This window comes from Vidua macroura, chromosome 6 (assembly GCF_024509145.1).
Source record: "Vidua macroura isolate BioBank_ID:100142 chromosome 6, ASM2450914v1, whole genome shotgun sequence".
Taxonomy (NCBI): domain Eukaryota; kingdom Metazoa; phylum Chordata; class Aves; order Passeriformes; family Viduidae; genus Vidua; species Vidua macroura.
In genome coordinates, this window is record NC_071576.1 from 9,796,000 (window position 1) to 9,818,812 (window position 22,813).

Below are 22,813 nucleotides of genomic sequence, written 5' to 3' on the forward strand. Positions count from 1 at the left end.
TCTTAGTGTATTTATTTGCATGATGCAATAATATTTTATAATAGGATTTTGGGGTAATTTTACCCCAAAATTTTACCCAAAATTTTACCCCAAAATTTTACCCAAATTTTACCCAATTCTGTTTGTGATGTTAATTGCAGGGTTATTTTATTATCATGAGATAGTACACACTAGGTAGATTTTCTTTAATTCCCAATGTTCTGGGTATCTTTTCTAGGTTTAATTAGCTTGTTCATTTCCATTAAGCTAAAAAAAGGCACGTGCTATTGTCATTGGATTCTTTAAAATGGATTTCTGCTATCGGCATGTTTCTGACCCAATTAAAAAAAAATGCAAGGCTGAGCTGTAGATAAAGCCACTAAACTGGAAATAACATCATCCATGTCGAGATCAGCAAAAACTCTATTTTAGTTTAAATAAAAACAGATACTTTCTTTTGTCTTTTTATAGCATTACACATAAGTTTAGACAAAGGATTTTCAAGTTGTTTGTTGTGTGTGTCACTAAGATCAGGTTTTATGGAAAATGTGGTCAAAAATCTGTTAAAAAACCTTGAATTTGATGATATATAGGGTCAATATATTTCAGAAATTTACAGAGGTCTGAATCACTAATCTTCAGCAGATGCTCCATCTCCTCCTATAGACCTCAGAGAGCAAAAGGAGGCCACATACTTTTCATATAAGACCTATCTGATGCAGGAGTGACTTAATAAACTCAGATATGTTCCCTTTCCCTCATCACTACTGTTGTGCCAAGGACAGGGTACCCAAGGTGTGTGTTGGATATTCTCACCAGCAACCCATAAAGCTTTGTTGCCAAGTGGGCTTTTTAGAGCATCCCCCAAACTTTGTTATTTTGAATGCAGCTCAAGGCAAAGATGGAACTTGTCTGGGCTTCTGCTGCTCATGTCCAAGTTAGCATTGGAGAATTAGGAAGTCTTTTGGTAGATTCAGAAGGCAAAGCAAGCTGTTCCTTTCTTTCCTGTTCTGGCAGTTTGGAGTTCTTCAGACAGAGTTGTTACTCCTTTGCTGTAAATGCCACACAGAGGAGGAAATGGGGGGATGGCCCACAGGGGTGACAGCTCCCTGGTTTGGAGAGGCTGGGAACTGTCAGAGCACTGATCCCTGTCTGGAATTCAGTGGCTGGAGAGCACTCCAACCTACCCCTTTTCATTTAATAGTTGTCATTCTGCTTAGCTCTGGGAAAATGCTCATTTATATAATGCACTTCACTCCCTTTTTGCCCACATGCTCGTATACCTAGTTCCAGATCTGCCAGTTCTGTTTGTCATGTAGCTCTGTAGATTTCTGGGATTTGACAGCTCTGCAAAGGTAAATCCCTTGTCTGGAGATAAGTTTTGTATTCGCTCCTGTGCCCTAGGAAGTAAGAGCAACTTAAAACTGCTGTGGATTATGGAAAGCTGTCTCTTTCACTATGTGCAGTAAAACCTAAGTGTTTATTGTGCATTTCCATGTAGCCATTTTAAGCCTTCTCAGGAGTAGCTTGCAGCATCTTTCTCACCTCTGCTGTGCTCTCCTATTAGGGTGGTGAAGACGTTTTATTTTTGCCATGGCAAAATTGCCATGGAAATTCTCCTCAATGAAGCCCACATGGGGGACGAAAATTCTTTCATGAGCTCAAAGTTGTTGCTTCTTGGAATTTTTCTCTCTTGCAGTTTCTGCCTCTAATAGTACTGTGGTTTTGGTTTGGTGATGGGTGTGTATCCCCACCCCCTCAGTCTTTGATATGCTAGTGTTGTCCCCATTCGGATAAAGAGTGTTTCTTTCACATTTTTTCTCCTTGAGGATATGGTTACTTTTACTATCACAAGAAGAAAGGTACAGATGACTTCAGAGAAGGATTTCTCTTTTGGTTTGGTTTTGTTGGGGTTTTTTTGGTTTGTTTTTTTTTTTGGGGGGGGTGGTTTTTTTTTGTTTTGTTCTTGGGTTTTTTGTTTGTTTGTTTTTTGTTTTTGCTATAAAGGTCATTTCACCAAAATCTTCCTTATTTGTGCAACAGTTTTAGACTGGCAGCCTATGTGAAGAGTAAACAGTGGAGCTGGGCTGCAGATGGGGTATCTGCTGCTTTATCTTCAGTAGCTGCTCTGTATTGACTTTTTAATAAAAGGGTTGAATATTGACAGAATGACAATATTGGTTTAATAAAGATGGTTAAAAGTAGTGCAATACAAGCAAAAACTTTCTGGGTCGCCATTTTGATGGCCAAAGCCAGAACCAGCTCTTTTGGGCTCCACAGTAGAAGCTAAGGCACAGACTTTTAAACCTGTGTGCTGGTTGTTCACATTTTAAGTGACATTGACCTTGGCAATTGGTGGTTTAACCTCAGATTAATTTCTGACTGTTACAAGAGAGGAACAGAGTGGTGGAACAAAGTACAAGAAGAGAAGTACTAAATGAGGGAGAAAGGATGGAGGTGATGGGGGTGAATGATAGGAAGAAGACTAGAAAACATGTGAGAGTTCATAGGACATGATTGAGTGTGCAAAAATATGCACAGGAGAAGGTGGAGCTTGGCCAGTTTCAGGAAGTTTGGTTACTTGAACCTGTGGTTCCTCATGCAGGGTTTTGCGAAGGGAACTTCAGAAGATTTGTGTGGGAGATGGGTGTGAACTAAAAAGAAGGAAGAAATAGATAAGGGATGTTAATGACATGGTGGTTCTTGCAAACTAGAAAAAGATCCGAAGAGATAGTATGCAGGAAATGATTAGTAAGTTCTTGTATTACTCTGCTTTTCTTTTTCAATTAGTTGGTTACATTATGCTTTACTGGCTGCTTGAGTGGCTGGGTGTTGCTGAACAAAGCATGAGACCACTAGTCCTTATGGTGATCTGTAAAGCTTTTGAATATTTGGTTTTTCCTTTAAAGCTCTTTTGAAATCATAACAGTGTGGATTTCAGTGTATGTTTGACAGTGTATGTTTCATTATTATTTTCAAAGTTCTTACTTGTGCAAGTTTAGAAAATTATCAGAAATAAGTATCTTCATGGGTTAAGCGTGGAGGCAAAAAAAAGGGCATAAAATCAGACCACATCCCAATTATCATATTTTAAAAAATAATCTATTCAAAAGGTTGATCTCATGGGGTTTTTATTTTAATATTGACATAATTAGATTCCTCTTAAAAGAGAGTTTTCTGTTGGGAGTAAAGGCAAAAAAACACTGGAATCTGCCCTTATTGCTTCCATCCCTTGACTGTAATACATCCTGCTTGTCAAAGAAATATTTTAAGTTCAGGTGCAATTTTTCATTTACCACTGTGAGTTGCCAAAGAGTAAGCAATTCATAATAGCCCAGAAGTATGTAGACTGAGGAGTTTGTGATATTAAACAGCATAGAAAGGAAGGAGAAATAAGAAAATAAATTTTTGGAGTGACAAGACTAATATGTAGAAATAAATATTAAAGGAGGTTTGTTTCCTTAATTAAATGCCTAAGGTATGATTTGTTTTGAGGCTGCTTGTAAACTGGTTCCCAAACTGTTTAATTACTATTGTACTATTCATCTCACCTGTCTCAAAAATATTAATCATCAAATGGTAAAATATTAGCTTATAGTAGGAGGGTGATGTCAGAAGCTGAAACTCGAGTTCATTACAAATTCTATCTTTCATCATGCCCTTTTAAAGTCCATGTTAAATAACATAAGTATAATTTTTTTAAGATCCCTGTCAATATTAAGAAATTGGTGAATATAGGTGTAAATTATTCTTGCCTACGTGAGACATACACGATACTTCCTCAGTGCCTAATAATGCAGTGTTTGCTCTATGGCATTTCATTTAGGAGTTCATCCCTGTGTAAATGCTGCTGTGAATCAATGAAAAGAAATTTACAATTCAGCAAAACTGTCTGCTTTGATGTATCACCATGTAGCAAATGAATCTGTGGAATCTGGAGGAGTAGGTATTTGTAGTGGCTTTTTAGTACCTCCTTCTGAATTCGGTTCTGTAGGAGGTCTGGTTCCCTTGCTGCAGGAGAAAGGAGGAGGTCTGCACCTTAAATGTGATAGGCTCGTGTTTGTTAGGAGAGGTGAGTGTCTTGACTTCGTGGATGGAATTGTTAATAACTACTAGGAACAGCACAAACGTAAGAATCTGAGGAACCAGCAACCTCATTAAAGAACTGAAACCGCAGCGCTGTCTTTGCCTGGCGTGGCCTGAGGTTCTGGAGAAGGACTGAGAGGCTTTTTTTCTGTGGTGGTGTTTGCATACAGATTATTACAAGCAGACTCAACTAATATGAAGTGCTCTGAAGTAATCAATTTAACTAGATCTCAACAAGAAGGATTCAGTGTTTTTCATGCTGCTTCAAAAATGAAGCTGTGCTGATTTGGAGACCTGAAACCAGCAGCAGTCTATCTGAAAAGAATTGATTTGCTGTATGAAGAGGACTTCTGCTTGCTCTGTTTGCTGCTTTTTGCCATGAGAATGAAAAGGAGAAAACTGCGAGTGAAGTTACAGGTTCAAGGCTGTGTTTCCTCAGCTGTCTATTTTTCGTTTTCCTAAGTACAGTGTAGCTCTTGAAGTGAAAGGGATACATATTGGTATTCAGTGAGGTGAACATTAAAAGATTTCTCATAGGGTGTTTATATTTAAATGGTTAATTATCACTGTTTCCCATGTTCTTGTGCTTTGCCATTTATGAAAGGCTTTTAGACATTAGACTTTATAAATGGAACATTTTACAGTAGTTAATAGCTTTTTTAAGGAAACGCTAATATCTGCATTAATCTTGTAATTATTCTTCTATATTTTACATGATACAAAATAATACAGTACCAGGCATTATGAGAGAGACTTGCAAATATGCCTGTTTAGAGCAGTAAAAATTCTGAGTTCTTGGATTAAACTGGGTTGGTTTTTTTGTTTTGTTTTGTTGTTTTTTGTTTTTTGTTTTTTTAGTTTCTGGTGCTTTTACAAAGCAGTTTCTTACTGTCATTGTGCTTTCCAGGCTACATTATCCATTTATAAAATACTTCATTTTCATGTGATGAAATGCCTTTTTTACTTTGAAATGCTTACAATCCCTATACAGATAGCACTTTTTGAGTCTGGATATATTTTTAACAAGATTACTTAGTGGAATAAAACATCTCTGTGTTTCTTGGACAGTGTTATACTCAAAATTTCTACTGGAAATACAATAGGCTATCAGTGTTTTTAACTTCAACTGGTAATGAAAGCAGAAAGAAAGGAAGCATTGGGAAAACTATGCGTAGTCTGATGCACATTGCATATTTCTGAAAAAGCACATATGTGTATTGAGAAAATACTATTAATTCACACACACTCCTCTTTTAACTTTGAAAATCAGAGATCCAGAGGGAAGCCATCATGCCATTCTGAGCCCCTTTTAAGAATTGCCTACAGAGCCCAGCAGAAGCAGATGTAGAAGTTTATGTTTTTCTGGCAGTTTTTCGTGCCAGCTGAAGTCAGCAGAGCCTGAATGTGTTTTGGGAGCAGCATCTGGTTTTCTGTTTTGTTTTCTTGTCTCAAGTAAGCACATTTTGGTTTGTGAATGGCACTTGTAGAAGCTTCCTTACTTTCTTAGCCAATTAGTGCCTTTTAGTCAGTAATTAATAATAAAATGTCTCTCGGTGGCCACAAGTACGTACAAGTTACTCGCCCTGAAAGAATATTGGGAAGGACTCTTTCTCTGCATAAGTCATGCTAATAAAAAAAGTACACACTAGTAAGTTCTAATTTTTCCTTGTGTCAAAATAGAAAATTATTATCTTGAGTGGACTTCACCTCTCTTAATTACTGCTCTACTCTAAACAATTTTCATTAATGTTGACTAGTAAGAGGAATTTCAGTTTTCATTTCCAGTAAGCATTATAATTTCACTTCTTAACTTACTCAGTGGGAAATGTTCAAACAGGGACAATAACTATCTAAACATTTTAGCTGACATGTCTATATCATGTGTCCAAGATGGAGCAGTTTTAAAAGTTAGTGAACCAAATCTGGCTCATTTTAATGATTGGTGTTTGTCTTATTTGAAGAATTATATGCAGCAATATGAAATATTAATTCAGGTAGAAAAAAAATCATTCAGTTACTTTAAAACAAATAGTATTTTAATTCCCTAAATGAAGCTTAAAGAAACAGTTCTGCATTGTGCATTGGTTGGAGAATTGATACTTAAGTAGGAGTTTGATGTAGAAATAAGTAAAAAGCCATTCAAAGTGCCTGAGATAATGTGGTGTCAAAAAGAAGTTTCTGAGAGTGAAGTACAAATACTGCCAGCTATACATGCTGGGTATCAGTAGGGTGGGCCCAGAAAAGCAGAGCAGCTAAATCAGTTTTCCTATGGGGTCAGGTGTGAGCAGATCCATAATCTGATGTGTGATCTCTTTTGGGCACTGGGGGGTTGTTTTGGTTTGGGTTTTTTGTGGCAAACCTCATTCCATTTTATAAGCATTTGAAACAATATTATTTAGCAATATATCCAAAATATTTAATTATCTTTTCTTTTTCATCAGTATTGACTGTTTTGTGGGTAGCAAGTGATGTAGTTTTTGTTTGGTTGACTAATAGTATAGTCATGTAATTTCGTGAAAAAATTGTTTACTGAATTATTAGTACAGCTTTTACATTGGTCCAATAAATTAACTTAATTACACGTAAACACTTTGAAACAGATGTTGGGCCGTTCTGAACTTTGCAGCATAATTTTTTTAAAGACTGGTATTTTCTTTCTGTGGAAATTCTGAAGTTGTGGTTAAACCCTGCAATTCTAAGGTTACGAGTTTTGGTTTTCTGAATAGAAAATGTCAGCTTCTGAAATTTTTCTTGATACATTGCACTCTCTTGAGATTGCATACAAAAAGTGTGGTTGAAGTAATTTGGTGTAAAAATGTAAATAATTGTTGATAGAATTATGGATATATTGAAACAATGTGTTCATGTTTTAAAACATACTAAATTTGGTCACACACATGGTATGAATTTTAAAGAATTTTCATCATTTGTGTCTCTATCCTAATTTTGTAGGTTCTGTTAGTTTTGAAATGCAAAAGGAGTGAGCCTTGCTAATACTTTACATTTCATTCAAAGTAATAGTCACTTACTTATCTGAAGAGGATCAGCTTTTCTTCACTTGTACAGACTGTTTTTCACAGATCCTTACTCTGAATGAGCCCAATATATCAGAATTTTCACCATCTCTGAATGTTATCTTAGTGACCCTTTATCTAAGGGTTCTCATATGGTCTTGTCTTGTGCTAGGTCAATAATGTGATCCAGCAGTTTAAGCTGCCAAGGCAGTTATGCTGAAAATATTAGGAAAGGAAAGCAGCTTCAGATTCTCCTACTGCCTAAATTCCTGCTTGCACACGTGTTACCATGTGCCTTACCGGGACTGTGTGCCAGTGCTACCAAACATCTGAACAGAGAGGAGTTAAATGTAGGATAAGGGCTCTTATTTTCTCTTGTTTGTTTTGTCTTTTAGTGTTCTCATTTCCATCCACTTTTCCACTTTTTACTTTTTCTGCCCCTCTGCATGGTCTGTGTCTCTCCTTTCTGCTCTGGTGTTCCTCACTCTTTCACAGGTGCCCATCATTCTTCCTCTGAGGACTTGGGAGGAGCCTTTAACCTTCCTCTGATAAGTGGGGGTTTAGGTTGTCTGGTCAGAATGCCCTGATACGCAACACATTCATGGAACATTTTCTGTTCTGCAGGTTGGGAATCCACGTGTTGAGCTCACTCTTTCTGAACTGCAAGATATGGCTGCCCGACAACAGCAACAGATTGAAAATCAACAGCAAATGTTGGTTGCTAAGGTAATAATTATATACAGACCCATTTTTTTCAATATTGCAAGCATAAGTTTCGTGGATAGAGAAAAACACACTTAGTCATTTCAGTTGAGCTCAAGAAATAGCTTGAGAAATCCATCATTTTACCAGAATAATCTTAGCCTAGGCAGTGCACAGTCTTCTGGCATAAATACTGCTAGAACTGCCTATGTAATGTGTCATTATAAAAATAATGCTAGGGTTTGTTTATCTCTCTTGTGTGGCCCCCTTCATGATCTGTAGCAGAACAGGCTTGACTCTGTGCTCATCTTTAGTGGCTCATTCAGTAGACTAATAGTGGGGTGAGGTAAGAATGTGCCAAATTCATAAAAATTTATGTATTGCATTTCCCAGTCTCAGAGACAGAAGAATCTAAGTCTGCAAGAGTGGGGAGGGGGTTTAATGGTTTTGACATTGTTGTTGATGTTGTTTGAAGTATTATGCAGCATGCCTTTGATGCTTGGAGTACCTAAGAGTCAACCTACTGATTCTTTTGTTCTTTCTTGATGGAAATAATAGTAAAAAATATATTTTTCCTTGTGTGGCCAGCAGAAGAACTATTATTTAGAAATTGAACATTTTCTTACAGCAGGTCATCTTGCTTAAAATGGTCTGTTGGACATACTTTGTCATCTTTAGGAAGCTGGGTAACAGATCTGGAAATTTATTTTGCCAACAGCAAGAAAACTGTTAATAGTGCCAGAGGAAGTGTCACAGATGTATTTGAATGAGTGTTCAGACTAGAGCTGTATTCGCATATATATGTAAATATGTTATTTTTTTGTCTAAAAAAACCCTTGAATCTCTGCTCTAAAACAGATTTGTTAATTGATGTTAAAGACTTTTTTCTAGGGCTGGTACATATTTCAATGAACTACAACATTTTCTGATTTGTGGAAGTAGAAAACCTGATCAAAATGATAGGGTTTTCTAAGTTAATGTGTTTGGGTTTTTTTTAAATAAATGAGAAACAGATTTGTCTTGTTTAAAACCTCCTTTTGTCAGGAACAACGTTTGCGTTATCTGAAGCAGCAAGAACGTCGCCAGCAGCAGTCTGTTTCTGAGAGTGAAAAGCTCCAAAAACTTAAAGAACGTGTTGAAACCCAAGAGACAAAGCTGAAAAAAATCCGTGCCATGAGAGGACAAGTGGACTACAGCAAGATGATGAATGGCAATTTGTGTATGTGGAATTCTTAATTTATTTACTGTTCACTGCATGACTAACAAATAATATATTTTAAGTCACTGTAGCATTGAAGCAGGTTTTCAGGTACAACGTTTTTTGTTTTATGGAGGTTCTGTGTGTCCGTGGCATTTGTATGCAACAGAACTTCTGGTTAGTTTTATGTAGTCAAACACAGTCAGAATAAATCTATTCTCCAACCATTAGGAAATCTTCTTATTGTTAGCAAATTTGCAGTACAAATATTTTATATGTATTTTAGATGTAAAGCTAGCATGGTGTGTTTATTAGTACTTGTAGAATTAAAAAATTAACAACTTCTGCTTTATTTAATTGGTTTTTGTTATTTTTGTCTTGTTAATTTTAGCAACTGAAATTGAGCATATAAGTGCCATGTTCCAGGAAAAGCAGCAGGAACTGCAGGCTGCAGTGTTAAAAGTGGATCAACTCACTCAGCAACTGGAGGATTTAAGGAAAGGGAAACTGAATGGATTTCAGTCTTACAATGGACAAATGACAGGGCCTGCAGCAGTAGAATTAAAAAAGTTGTATCAAGAGCTACAGGTAAGTAACAAAAACATTCTATTTGAATTACAACTGTAGATTTTAAAAGTTTTATTACTGCTCTTATGAGTGGCAATTTGTTTCTGTTACACCTTATGAAAGCAGTATGTTGGAATGCTGTTAATGTGTGAGGTTGTAGTTGGCATACAGACTTTTTTCAGAAAGAACTTCATTAGCTTTAAAAACTATTTTGTTTCTTATACACATAATGATGCAACGTGTGCAAGTGTTTTGAAGGGAGTTTCTCAGGCTCTAATACTGAAATACTGCAAGTCCACGTAATTTATTATTTGTTTTAATCTCTCAAAAAATTTTTGTGAAACTAATTTTGGTACTTTGCTATTTTGCACTGATCTGGGTATAGCAAGCTCACTTACATGTCATCTTAATTTGGAGACATGACTGTAATTTTAAAAGCATATTATAAAAATATAGCTATATTGTCTGATGTGAATAAACAAAATATATAGGAATTAAATAATACATTTTAATAGAGTACTTAAAAATGCAAGCTGCACTATATTCCCTGCACTAGATAGTGCAACATAGTTGTGGTATATTCACACAGTATTCCCTGCATCAATATTGTATATCTCCTGCAAGAACATTATTACATCTGTAGTGAAGTATCCAGTTTACATTGAAATTTTGTCAAATTGTGTGCTAATGTATCAGGACTTCGAAGGCTTTTTTTATTTACTCTTGTGCTTTATTGTGATCAAAGTAACAGCTCTAATATATTTAATATTTTAAAATTAATTTAAATTTCAAAATTAGTCTCATTTATTTAGATTAGCAAATACAGCATACAAATTAATCAATCCTGTTTTCATGCATTAGGAGTAAGTGTTCTTTTTTTTCTTCTTTTCACCCCTTCCGCATTTATATCTGCCTTTTGAGTCTTTTCTAAGAGCAATGATGCTCAATAGATGAAGATTTCTCTCTTGTGCTTTGCAATGATCCCATATGTGTTTATCAAGACTTAAATTTGCCTCAGGTGTTTTTTGCTTGTAACATTACCATGAAAATTGGAACAGTGAGACAATGTCTGAGTTATTGAAGGTGTGAAAAAATGCCAACAGCAGAGTAAGAGAAATAATTATAAAGAGTGTCATGGTTGATTTAAACCATAAAAGTAATCCACCTCATAATGTACTGGAAAACTGCTGTGAAGGTTTCAGTTTAATCCCCATGCAGAGAGGAAAATCTGTGCAGAGCCCCTGCACTAGCAGTTCAGTTAACACCCCTTCCAGACATCACAGAGTCTCATGTGGAACTGGAAACAGAATCAATAGCATAATTTCTGTTACAAGTTTTGTATCACTTAGTTTTCATGATAGACAAACTGTCTCGAGTAAGCATAACTTCAAACAACCATTTTCTTTGATTTAGTTCTTCACAGTACAGTTTTCTGAGATGTCTTTCTGACTTGTTCCTCAATCCATTTTCAGTAAATGGGATGCAGTCTGTATGTATTTAATGGGCATCCACTAGTTTTTTTTAGGATATTTTTTCACTAAGAGTTGTTTATGATTGCAAATGCTAACTTGACAGGATGTGTGGAAGCATAGAGACACCAGAACAAGTTGTTGATTCAAATTCCTTTGGGTTTTTTAACACTGCATTAAAAACCAACTTGCCAAAAACAAGAACAGAACAAGAACTGTCCTAACAAGTGGGGTCTTATTTGTTTTTTTGTTTGTTTTTGAAGATCCGTAACAGGCTTAACCAGGAGCAGAACTCCAAGCTCCAGCAGCAGAAAGAACTCCTGAACAAACGCAATATGGAGGTGGCCATGATGGACAAGAGAATCAACGAACTGCGCGAACGACTGTACAAGAAAAAAGTTGAGGCACGTCAAAAAGAAAACATTCCTGTAAGATAAACTGTTAAAAGGGCCACACTTCAGTTTATCAAGGGCCTATAAAAACTAAGTAGAATCTCCCTTTTTCTCACTCAAGTAATACAGTTACCTGTGATAAAAGTAGCAGGTCTCTTAAAACTATTTTAATGTTTCACATAGATATCCAAAAACTGTAAGACAGAATATGTTTCCTTTTATTTTTCTTTATGGCACAGACAATACTATATTAAAAATCAGAAAAGTTTATATTTCTAGGAAGGAAAGTATGACTATAGTGCTAAGTGTTTAAAAGTATGAATGCATTAAAAAACTGGGTTTTATAAAATACTTAGCTTCCAGTATGAAAAATGGATAAAAATATAAACAGTTTGATAAAGTTAAGCTTAATAGTTTCCTGGAGCTTCAGAAAGATTTTAAGAGATGAATTCTGGATTTCCATATGTATTCCTACCTGGAGGTACTGTTCTAAAAATCCCAACACATACATATTTGATCATTTAAGAAGTCATTTTAGACCATTTGCTTGAGAAAGGCACAGTGAAAGAGACCTTACAGAGATACAGGTATCTACAAGAGATGTATGTGCTGTGACTAAAAAATTTAATTTTTGAGGTGTTGATTTTAAGGAACAAAATTTGTGCTTTCTACCACGTTTTTTCCTCTTTTTGTAGAAGTGTAGAGTATGGTAACTTAATTATTGAGGTGTCCTAGCTACAGTGCATGATTCTAGATAATTAAGTTTAGACGTCCCTGTTCATGCAGGAAGGTCTGGATTAAATGGGCATTCACGTTTCAATTTGTCTGATCGTTTTCAGTTGAATCGCATTAATGGAACTTCATCGCCCCAGTCATCCCTGAGTGCTTCAGGAAGGGTGGCAGCAGTAGGACCTTACATCCAAGTTCCAAGTGCTGGCACTTACGCTGTACCAGTAGATCCAGTTAAGCCACAGTCTCTCACCATTGCTCCCAACTCAACACATGGAAGATCAAAATCTGGTAAGTACTTGTATGATGTTTATCAATGCATATGGTTTGAAAAGGGGCCATAAAGGAAAGGAGTAATCTTAAGAGACCCAGTGTTGGCATAATTGGTGTAGGGGAGGAGGCAAGTTTCAGATGTGTTAATACTGTTCTGTGAATTGGACATCAGTAATTTGATCTGTGGCATTTTTGTTTCTTTCCATGAATTTTTCTTAGGAAATTCAATGTTTTCTTTGAAATTTTATTGGCTGGTACATCCTCAGAAGGAGCACGTTTTCTTCACAGATTCTAGCTTGTGTCTTTAATAACTTTTTCAATTAGTTTGCGTGTTTGAATATAATAATGAAATCAACTTTGTGAAAAACTGTATTATAAATAACTATTTACAGTATGTTGCTTTTTGTCAAGTAAAACAAAACTAATGAGAATAATACTTCTCAGAAGAAGACTAAATAGGAAAATAGAATAAAACTATGAGAGGTTTTTGCTCCATCGGGGATGTGGGAATTTTTAGTCTTTGAAGCATTTCTGAAATGGAATAACCATAACATTGATGTTATTTACTTGTTTCTGCCCTATTTAGTGAAGAAGCTGCCCCTCCAGAACTCCCCACAACTTTGTGTCTGAAATTGGCTCCCATGCCTCCCACCATTAATAATTCCATCTAAAATTTTCAAATAGAATTATTATTTAATTTGTGCTGGAGGGTGAAGGAAACAGGTCATATTTGTGCCTTAACTTCTCAGTTCCAGCAAATCTCACCTGTATGTTCATACCATAGAAAAATCTTAATTCTTAAGAAATTATAAGCTAGGAAAATATACATAATACAAATAAAAATGCATGATCCCATTGGTCTCCTAGGAGAGATCGAAAAGGGGATAAGGAATTACTAGGAGACAAAAGCTGTTGCAATATTCACATACATTAAAGTACTTAAAACTGAATATTCCAGAAAAATTTGCATCATGATTTCCAGATGGAGAGGAAGAGATGGGAGAAGACAATCTGAACCTCTCTGTAGGGAAGGATGTCAGAAATGCCCTCTCCCCACCCCCCCAAAAAAGCCCTAAGGTCAGAAATTAAACTGGCCAAACAGAACTTAAAAATAAGACTCCAGCATTTCCCATTGATATTAGTGATTTAGCAATACCTTTATCAGCTAAAAGTATTCAAAATCTGTACAAACCCTATCCCTGTGGTTTTATGGAAAAGTCTCAAGAAGATGGAATGACTTAATTGTGGGGTTGAAGGTACAGATTTGCAACAGTTTTGTTTTCAGATTCATAGATCCTTCTTCCACATAGGGAAAAGGAAAGTTCCTAACTTTTAAGTTTAGCAACTAAAAACCACGATTTTGTAATATCAACCTCCCAAAACAAATGCACCCACTTCCAGACCTACCTCGAGACTTTTAATATTATAAAAGCAATTATTCTGCCTTAGGACTGACTTTGTATTTATTATTTTGAAGATACTTGAATGAAGTTCTGTAAAATAGATTCATGTAAGAAGCGTATATGCTCCTAGGAAGAAAAGAAATTGAGAATTTATTTCAACTGTCATGCTTTTATTTCTCATTATCTGAGTGTTCCTGTTCTGATATTCTCCATTGTCATTGTTATAATTTTTCCACCACTTTTTTTCTTTCTTTTTCTGTGTAACTGGATCTGCCTTGGTGTGTCCAGTAGAGACAGACTGTGGGTGTGTGAAAAAATCTCCAGACACCTGGAAGGTTTCTGATTTAGACATAATAGTGGATCCTATTCTGTCACCTCCCACTTCTCTTCAGTCTGCTGTTCACAATGTCATCCGCCTGGCACCTACTCTGTTTGACACCCAGCACTGTGAGTCTGTAGAAGATCTCTGGCTAGCTAAGAACTCAGTTTTTAATATGGTCATCTGAGCTCTTTCACACAGATGCATATTAAACAGCATCTTTAGAACTTGTGTTGTGGTCTGGCATGTAGATGATGCTGTTGAAATGTAAATTGATTAAGAAGTTGCTTTTCATCTTTGAAGGAAACAGATTTGCAGCAAATTCATCCCAGGAGTACTGAAGTAGTGTACTAGGGATGAGTTTTCTTCCCTAAAAAAACCTCAAAATTTTCTCAATGTTAGAAATTTCTGGCAATCACTAAAGTGTTTTAATATATTTTGGATTGGATAGATGTATAAAATACAGGCTTAGTTTGAGTTATTTTGTGGGAAACCTCAAGTTTCTGTTTTGCACTGACCCCAGAGTTGGGATAAAAGCTCACTCTGCCCAAGTCAATACCCAGAGTCTTGCTGCCTTCCATTGGACTTGGAGCATGCTTCAGTTGCTGTAGTAAGTAACCTGGATCCAGACCTACAAAAATTTTAGGGAAAGTCAGAGAAAATGCACAAAACCTTTTGTGTCTGTGTGTCACTGTCTTATTTATGTAAATGCACTATGGCCTGGTGAGAGCTGAAATACACTGGGAGTTACATTTACAGGCACAGGCAAGAGGGTGCATTTGGAGGGGTAGATGGAGCCAGTTGGCTGTGGGGTGGCTGAGAGCAGCAGCTGGGGTGGCCTTGTCAGGAGGGTGTTGGCATCAGATTCCCCTAGACCAGGTTGCTCAAAGCCTCATCCAGCCTGGCCTTGGACACCACCTCCAGGGATGGGACATCCACAGCTTCTCTGGACAACTTCTCTGGACAATTCACAGCAACGCTGGCCACTGACTCCCCACCCTCACAGTGTAGGTCAGAGAGAGGAGAGAGAGTCTGAATTTACTTCCAGTCTGTTACCTCAGAATCTGAGGATAAACATGCTGCTTACTATAAGTTTTTGTGTATCTGTCTTTCTAATAGAAGAGTGTTGAATTTGCAGGTAAGATGTTTAACTGTGTCATGTGTGTTGTTTCTGTAAGTGCTTTCCTCATAACTAAACTTACAGATCCAGATGCTTTCATGTTTAGCATGAATCAATTATAACACCTTTCACTGATCTTCAAAACAAAGGTTTCACTGAACTGTAACCTTACTGGAGGTATAGAATGTCTTGTGTATTTTGTACAGTAAGCATTAATTCAGTGCATAGTTGGAAAATTTGCCATTATTTAGGGCCTAACTGTTTAGACACCTTTTTGGACTCGCTCTTGATAACCAGATGATTAGAAAGAATAACAAACAAAACCCACAACATTTTCAGTTCTTGTATAATGCCAATATTAAAACTGGGCCTCATTACTTTACTTGCTGGCAGTTTGCAAGTGTGAAAAGTGATTTCTAGAATGTGTACTGTATTCTCAGTGTAAAAATAAACAAGTGTTAATCCTGTTTTAGAGATACTCAACAAAGAGGGTAAGGCTCGTGGATAGAAAGTAGAGTGGTGATGGAAAATTCACTCATGAGAATGTTCCTATGCAGCTTATTTTGACACTATCTACTACACTAGACAGAGAATTCTAGAAATAGTCCTGCTGATTCTGTTTTCTAGAGGCTTAGAACTGAAATAGGAAACTTGGCCTATAAATATCTGATTTTCATTTGATACTGTATTACTTTGGGGTCCAGAAATCTCACTGAATCTCCACAAATGCACAATCCCCCTCCATTTTAGCTCCTATCCTGTAGTAAAGTCAATTACATGTTACACATCACCTTTACGCATCTAAGGGATGGAGGAATGATCTCCTGTCTCCTTAGAGGAAGAGAGGCCTGAAGTTTAATCATTTAAAGGCAAATCAAATCCTTAGGATCTAACATAGGATTTATTCAGTTACTATGGACCATGTCTAATTATTGGCTACTTAAACTCTTTCGCTTACTTAGAGAACTGAAACTAAATAGTCTCACACAGTTAATAAAGTAACATCAATGCATCTAGGACTTCATTAAAGATTTGTTGCTTCAGTTTATGTGCAGCTATGCATGATTTTTTGCATATGATAAAGATAAAAGCCCATGACGTGTCTTGACACTGTGAGTTAAAGTTGTCAGCTGACTTTATAAATTTATTTAATATTAAGTCTCTGGGGCAATTCTAATCGGGTGAGTATGTTGAGGAAAAACAAAAGGTGTGTTAACCACCTCTTCCAGCAAAGGAATGTGTGCTTTTGTTCCACCCTGCTGTTGAAGGGAGTTTTTACATCCTGTTATGGGTGAATGAATCTGGTAACCATAGTTTAAATTTGGAGTAAGTCCACTCAGGGCTTACATAGACTTAACATTTACTGTAGTTTGACTTTGTCTCTGGATAGTACCCAAAGAATTGTGTTGATGAAGTGTTTCTGTACGGATTGTTACTCTGAATTTGTTAGCCTTTTAATAGCAGAATATGCAACACTCAAGCCAAAATTTTAATCACATTTTTTTCTGTAGAAGTTTTCAGGGCAATTTGAATGTTAAAGGGTCGTGAACAGCACATTCTATGCAGTGATTTGGCTTTCAGTATTGATTTCTGAATCAAATATTATAATGATTTATCTGACTTCTAGAATAAAATTAATCCCACTATAATCTAAGCTATTTTATTTCACATGTTATTTTGCTTGTTTGCAATGATAGTATGGATTATCTTAAATCTAGTATTTTTGTCTGTTTTCAAGCTAATGATGGAAATTGGCCGATACTTAAACAGAGCTCAGCCCCTGTGGTAAAACCCCCTCAGATCTCCAACACAGACTGGAAAGAATCAAGCATGGATACTGCTTTAAAACAAGGAACTATATCCAGCCAGCCTTTGCCAACTTCAGTATTAGGAAGTACTGATAAGCTGGTGGGTTTCATCTGTGATATGTTTATAGATCTGCTTTGCTGAAATTATGAACCTTTGGCTTTCATAGCTGAACTCACTTCAGTTAGATACACATTCCATTTCCCTGCTACTGTTTATTTAAAAAGTCATAAAGAAAATTATCTTTGTATTTCTTCTGTTCCTTTCTATTCTTATCACATTAAAATATGTGGGTTTGTTTCAACTTCAGTACTTTGTATTCCTTCCTGTTTTTTACATATCTAGTCTCCCCTTTTCCCTCTTTGCTTCTCATAATCCTCTCCCCCTCCTTCATATTTTTCTAATTCATATCTTCGTTAGTCTTTTTATTTTGTATAGATTATTACTTTGTCAGCATACTTTTTTTCTCACAAAAATCTCATAAAAGTCATTAAATCCATCCTTAAGTGAGACTACTAGTGGTATCTGTCTTCACTGTTGTGCTAGTACTTTATGAATTCTTTAGGACTATAATCTGTAAAGAATAAGGACTTGGTCTTTAAGTTGTTTTGGTAACCTCTGACAGTATGTGTTGTCAAGATCAGCTAGACACTGAGATCTGGAACCTAGAACAAGTTAATCAGGCTTTGCATGTATGTAAATAGTTTTTAATTGGTAGGAATGTGTTACAGCTGAAAGTACCTTTCAACAGTGGCCTTTGTCTGAGTTATGATGAGATCCTCAGATAAACTTGAGGTAGAATGATATCTAGTGATAAAGGAACATAAATTGTTTATGTTGACTCCTTTTCCGTCCCACAAGATTGCTACTATGCTATGTTGAAAAAGGAATGTTCTTGCTCAGATGTACTTTATTTAATTAAATGATATATATTATTTATTGTTCTTACACAGGGTCTTGACCTGGGGAAGGTGCCACCAACAGTTCCTGGTGTAAGCAAGCAGTTGCCTCAGAACTATGGGACCTATCCAAGCCCAGTTCCCTTAGGAACAGGTTCTACAAACTCTCTAGAAAGAAGGAAGGATGGCAGCCTGCCCAGACCTGGCACCAGTATAGCAAATCGGCAGAGACCGGTTCCGCTCCCGCCGCCCAGCAACGTGCACCAGCCCAGCTCTTCTCAGCAGATCCAGCAGAGAATTTCTGTCCCTCCCAGCCCCACGTATCAACCCTCTGGTCCCCCCTTGTTCCCAGGAGGAGAGGGCAGGCCAGAACTGCCTTTGACTGTGGCAATCAGACCTTTTCTCGCTGATAAAGGATCCAGACCTCAGTCTCCCAGAAAAGGGCCACAGACAGTGAACTCCAGTTCCATCTACTCAGTGTATCTTCAGCAAGCAACACCACCAAAGAATTACCAACAAGCTGTGTACAATACTTTAAATAAGTCGGTAAAAGCAGGTAGAATATATTTTGCTTTTTTTTTTAATTTGAAATACATTAAGATCTACTTGTTTGGCTTAGTTGACTTCCCATATCAGTTTGGAAAACTTGTCTAAATCTGTGAGGAAAGTAATTTTTGTGTATGCAGCATAGCAGAAAAATAATTCAATATATTTTTGAGATTATCAATAATTGATTTACCTTTTATTTTAAAACAATATGCAGTTGGAACAATAAATATAGCCTGGATACTTTATCAATACTTTGATAAATAAGTTGGAAAAACAGTGTCTAAATAAGAGAGTTTTGCTCCTCTTACTGTTTCCTCATGAGAGAGGAAAAATATTCCAGATGCTACTTGTAGCTTATAATTGTAAGCATCAGCATCACCAACAGGTAAGTATTTATTTCTGTTTTGACAGCCCACAGAACAATATTTTTTTTCTTTCTGTATTAGTGTCAAAGTAGCAATTGTTTATTTATGAATATTTTATTATGTAATTTAAGAACAGCTCTTCACTGTTTTCCATCTTTCTTTTCTTCAGTTTATGGAAAGCCTGTATTACAGTCTGGTTCAACCTCTCCCTCACCCTTGCCATTCCTTCATGGCTCTTTGCCTGCCCAGTCTCCCTCACAGCCACAGTCTCAGCCTCAGACCGAGGTCACTGAAAAAGATCAAGAGCTGGAAAATGCTCCACCACCCAGTGAAAACAGCAATGTGGAAAACATTCCCCGTCCTCTCAGTCCTACTAAGCTCACCCCTATTGTGCACTCACCCCTACGGTATCAGAGTGATGCTGACCTCGAGGCTCTGAGGAGAAAATTGGCCAATGCTCCGAGGCCGTTAAAGAAACGCAGCTCCATCACCGAGCCAGAGGGCCCGAGTGGACCAAATATACAAAAATTATTGTACCAGCGCTTTAATACACTGGCTGGAGGGATAGAAAGTGCTCCATTTTATCAGCCAAGCAATCCACAGGACTTCATAGGCAACTTAGCTGACGTTGATAACGGGAACGCCAGCACCAATGGCAATATTGAAGAGCCGATCCCCGTGCAACCTACGGTTCCTGTCCCTGATGAACCACCCCCTTCGTCAGATGCCAATGACAATGAGTTACCTTCTCCTGCTACCGAGGAGTTGATAAGCACTGAAACCACAAATCAAACACCTGAGACAACTGAAGACAACAACAACAACCTTTCTATAGTTCCTTCTACTGAGCAGTCACCCAGTCCCACACCAGAGGTCAGTTCTCCAGTAGAAGATGAAGCTCCTTTGCCACCACTTCCCCCTCCACTTCCTCCAGTAAGTAACAAAGCAAAAGAACAACTTTGTGAACTACAGAATTAGCTTTGTGCTTAAGCATAACTGGAACATGGTAAGCTTGTACTCAGTGGTATCTTTGCACTTGAAGTCTTATGATATTAAAAGGAAAGATAACTAGGGGAGTTCCAGGGAGAATCCTAATGGATTAGTTTCTTTATAACTCTAGCTGCTTAATAAGGAAAATACACAAATACGTACTGGTTGTGTATGTATTTTTCAACTTTTTGGAGATTCTTGCTGTAGAACTAATTTTGGAATTGGAGATTTCCATTATTTTAGTGTTTGTTTTTTTTTTTTTTTAATTTTTTCAGGCCTTCAGAGATAGCTTACCCTTACTTTCATACAAATAGTTATGTCAGTGGGAAGCTTTTTAATTTGCAGGCAAGCTGAAATGGCTGTTCTGGGGAAACTGCACTCCTTGTACCCTCTCAGAGTAGATGGACCAGGGTTAACTCCAGCAGCAGCACAGCTGGCTTGTGATAGCAGAAATGTTGTTCTAATGGGCTTGTCACATACTTTGAATTGTTTTCAAAGTCCATCCTCCAGCTGCACTAAAATCTTCTAAATACTTGTCATTACCAAAATCTACCACATTTGGAGGGAAAAATGGATTTTATTCTTTTTTGTTGTGATATTACTCACTCTTTGAAAGCAAGGATCATCCTCACTTTTAGATTTAGGTAGGAACCGTGCATTCTTCTGAGAATTTGACTGCAGTGTGCAGAAGGCTTTGTACGGTTTTCCATGAGCATAAGGGCCAGGAGACTTCTGGGAGAATGGGATATGCTAACTGATATTATTCATAATATAAAGGGTTTATTTTCCAAACTGAAATAGCCATCCTATATAGGACCATAAGTGAAAACAGATCCTACAGAGCTAGAGACTAAAAGCCTTCTATAAAAGCTGTAGTTAATAATAGATTATTTTTTCCACAGCAAGTGACAAGGACACGTGTAAGGGATTCAGAATATTCTCAAAACACATAGAAATGTGCTTCAGATCTTGAAAATACTGCTTCTGATTACACCTGCTAAAATGTCACATAAAATAGCTTCATGTTGTGTACTTTTCGTTCCTACAACAGAACTCCCAACTTGCCAGGTCTGACCTGCAACAGAGACTCCTGCTAATTCAAGGCATTGATTCCTCTAAGTACAGACTCTGGCTTAATTGTGTGGTGCTTTCCAGGCTAAGCAAAACTTTTCAGTGTGTTAGATAATTCACCAGTAATATGCACAGCTTATATTAGATACAATTAAGATGATGATGTTTAAAACACTGACTTTAGTACTTCATGCCTTGTACTCAATATCTTTAATTAGAAGCTTTGAAACTATATTGGCTTGCTTTTTCATTTTTTAACTGCATAAAATGTAGTTATTTATCAAGCCTTTTATTTAGAGACTTAAATAGAAATGATTTCATAGCTCTAAATATCATTTAGGAAGATGAGATTCATAAATGAATCATATTTTCCACTTGTACAACCTGAAATGATTCCTCCAACCTTCATCTTTACTCAGACAAAACGTACCAACTTGAAGAAACCCAACTCAGAAAGAACAGGCCATGGTTTGAGAGTGAAGTTCAATCCCTTGGCTCTCCTCCTAGATGCTTCTTTGGAGGGTGAATTTGATCTGGTACAACGAATCATATATGAGGTAAGCTTTTAAACAATGGCAACCCCATGCAGTATTCAGGAAAAAGAAAGTGCTAAACTATTTTATGTTTTCAACAGGTTGATGATCCCAGTAAACCAAATGATGAAGGCATTACACCTTTGCATAATGCAGTGTGTGCTGGTCATCACCACATTGTGAAATTCCTTCTTGATTTTGGTGTAAATGTAAATGCAGCAGATAGTGATGGGTGGTAAGTGTCAAGATTTTTAACCTAGTATCTGGGAGAAGCACCATTTAGATGCACATTCAAAATTTAATTGAAACCTTCAATTGTTCTGGGAACAATTTCCTTCCTCTTTATCCCCATCAAATGAGTACTCTCTAAGCTGTAGATGAATTCAAATGCAAGGTTACAGCATGTTCAGCTCCCAAGCAAGCACACTTAAACCATAAATTAGATTACGGTTTCTGGTAATTAGTAGTAGAGTTGCATTTCTTGTTGAGATGATGAAAGAATTAAACTATAAATAACAAATGACAGAAGTTATTTTGCTTAAGTTTCTTCATCATAGATACCACTACAGATGTTGGTGTTCTTGAAGAATCTCACCTTACAAGTAGCTGTAGCATTCCTGAAGTCTTTTTGGGGGGAGGAATGTGAATCCTCAACTTTGTTTTACTTTTCAGGCTTGCTTGTATTGGTAAATACTCTTTCACACCCAATAGCTTTGTAAGCTGTGAAAATTATTAGTTTTGCTATCATCTGTTTCATAATGCTTGGCTTTACTGGAGTCAGGTAAATCCTGAAATCCACCCTAGCTGCTTGACGGGTTTTAGACAATGCATACACATACTATAAACATAAAGAAAATTTTCCTTTTAAAATAGACAGGCTGTAAATGGCAAGATGAAAGTTAGGATTCATGGAAGCTTCTTTTTTCACATGTACATTTTTTTTGCTTTATTTCAGGACACCTTTGCATTGTGCAGCTTCTTGCAATAGTGTTCATCTCTGTAAACTACTGGTTGAATCTGGGGCAGCTATTTTTGCTTCAACTATAAGTGATATAGAAACTGCTGCAGACAAGTGTGAGGAGATGGAAGAAGGTTATATTCAGTGTTCCCAGTTTTTGTATGGTAAGCTGTAACACCAGCTCTTTCCTAAGATTTATCCTGATTTGTCCCTCTGATCTGTGTGAAACATCTGCTTAGGTCCCAGACTGGATCATGTGGCCCATCACGTCCCTGTGCTTTCAAAGTGCTAAAACCAGCATCACCTTTTCACTGTGATGTTGGTCTTAGTCCTTCTGGGTTTTGAATTACTTCACAGGCTCCTTCAAATGTTAAGATTTTAAAAGTTTTAA

The 22,813-nt window shown here is 36.9% G+C and overlaps 1 protein-coding gene across 2 annotated transcripts in view; it reads left to right on the plus strand.

Annotated features, from left to right (window-relative positions):
- Positions 1-22,813, plus strand: part of PPP1R13B (protein phosphatase 1 regulatory subunit 13B) — a 69,905-nt gene that overhangs the window by 43,766 nt on the left and 3,326 nt on the right. Inside the window, exons 5-16 of one of the 2 annotated variants that reach the window (XM_053981668.1) lie at positions 7,704-7,805; positions 8,826-9,000; positions 9,371-9,567; positions 11,279-11,443; positions 12,247-12,427; positions 14,101-14,259; positions 16,990-17,159; positions 18,011-18,512; positions 19,040-19,803; positions 21,351-21,488; positions 21,566-21,699; positions 22,420-22,586. In XM_053981668.1, the coding sequence (XP_053837643.1) occupies positions 7,704-7,805; positions 8,826-9,000; positions 9,371-9,567; positions 11,279-11,443; positions 12,247-12,427; positions 14,101-14,259; positions 16,990-17,159; positions 18,011-18,512; positions 19,040-19,803; positions 21,351-21,488; positions 21,566-21,699; positions 22,420-22,586 (2,854 nt within the window). The remainder of the gene's footprint in view (positions 1-7,703; positions 7,806-8,825; positions 9,001-9,370; positions 9,568-11,278; positions 11,444-12,246; positions 12,428-14,100; positions 14,260-16,989; positions 17,160-18,010; positions 18,513-19,039; positions 19,804-21,350; positions 21,489-21,565; positions 21,700-22,419; positions 22,587-22,813) is intronic. The other variant, XM_053981669.1, reaches the window with a different exon arrangement.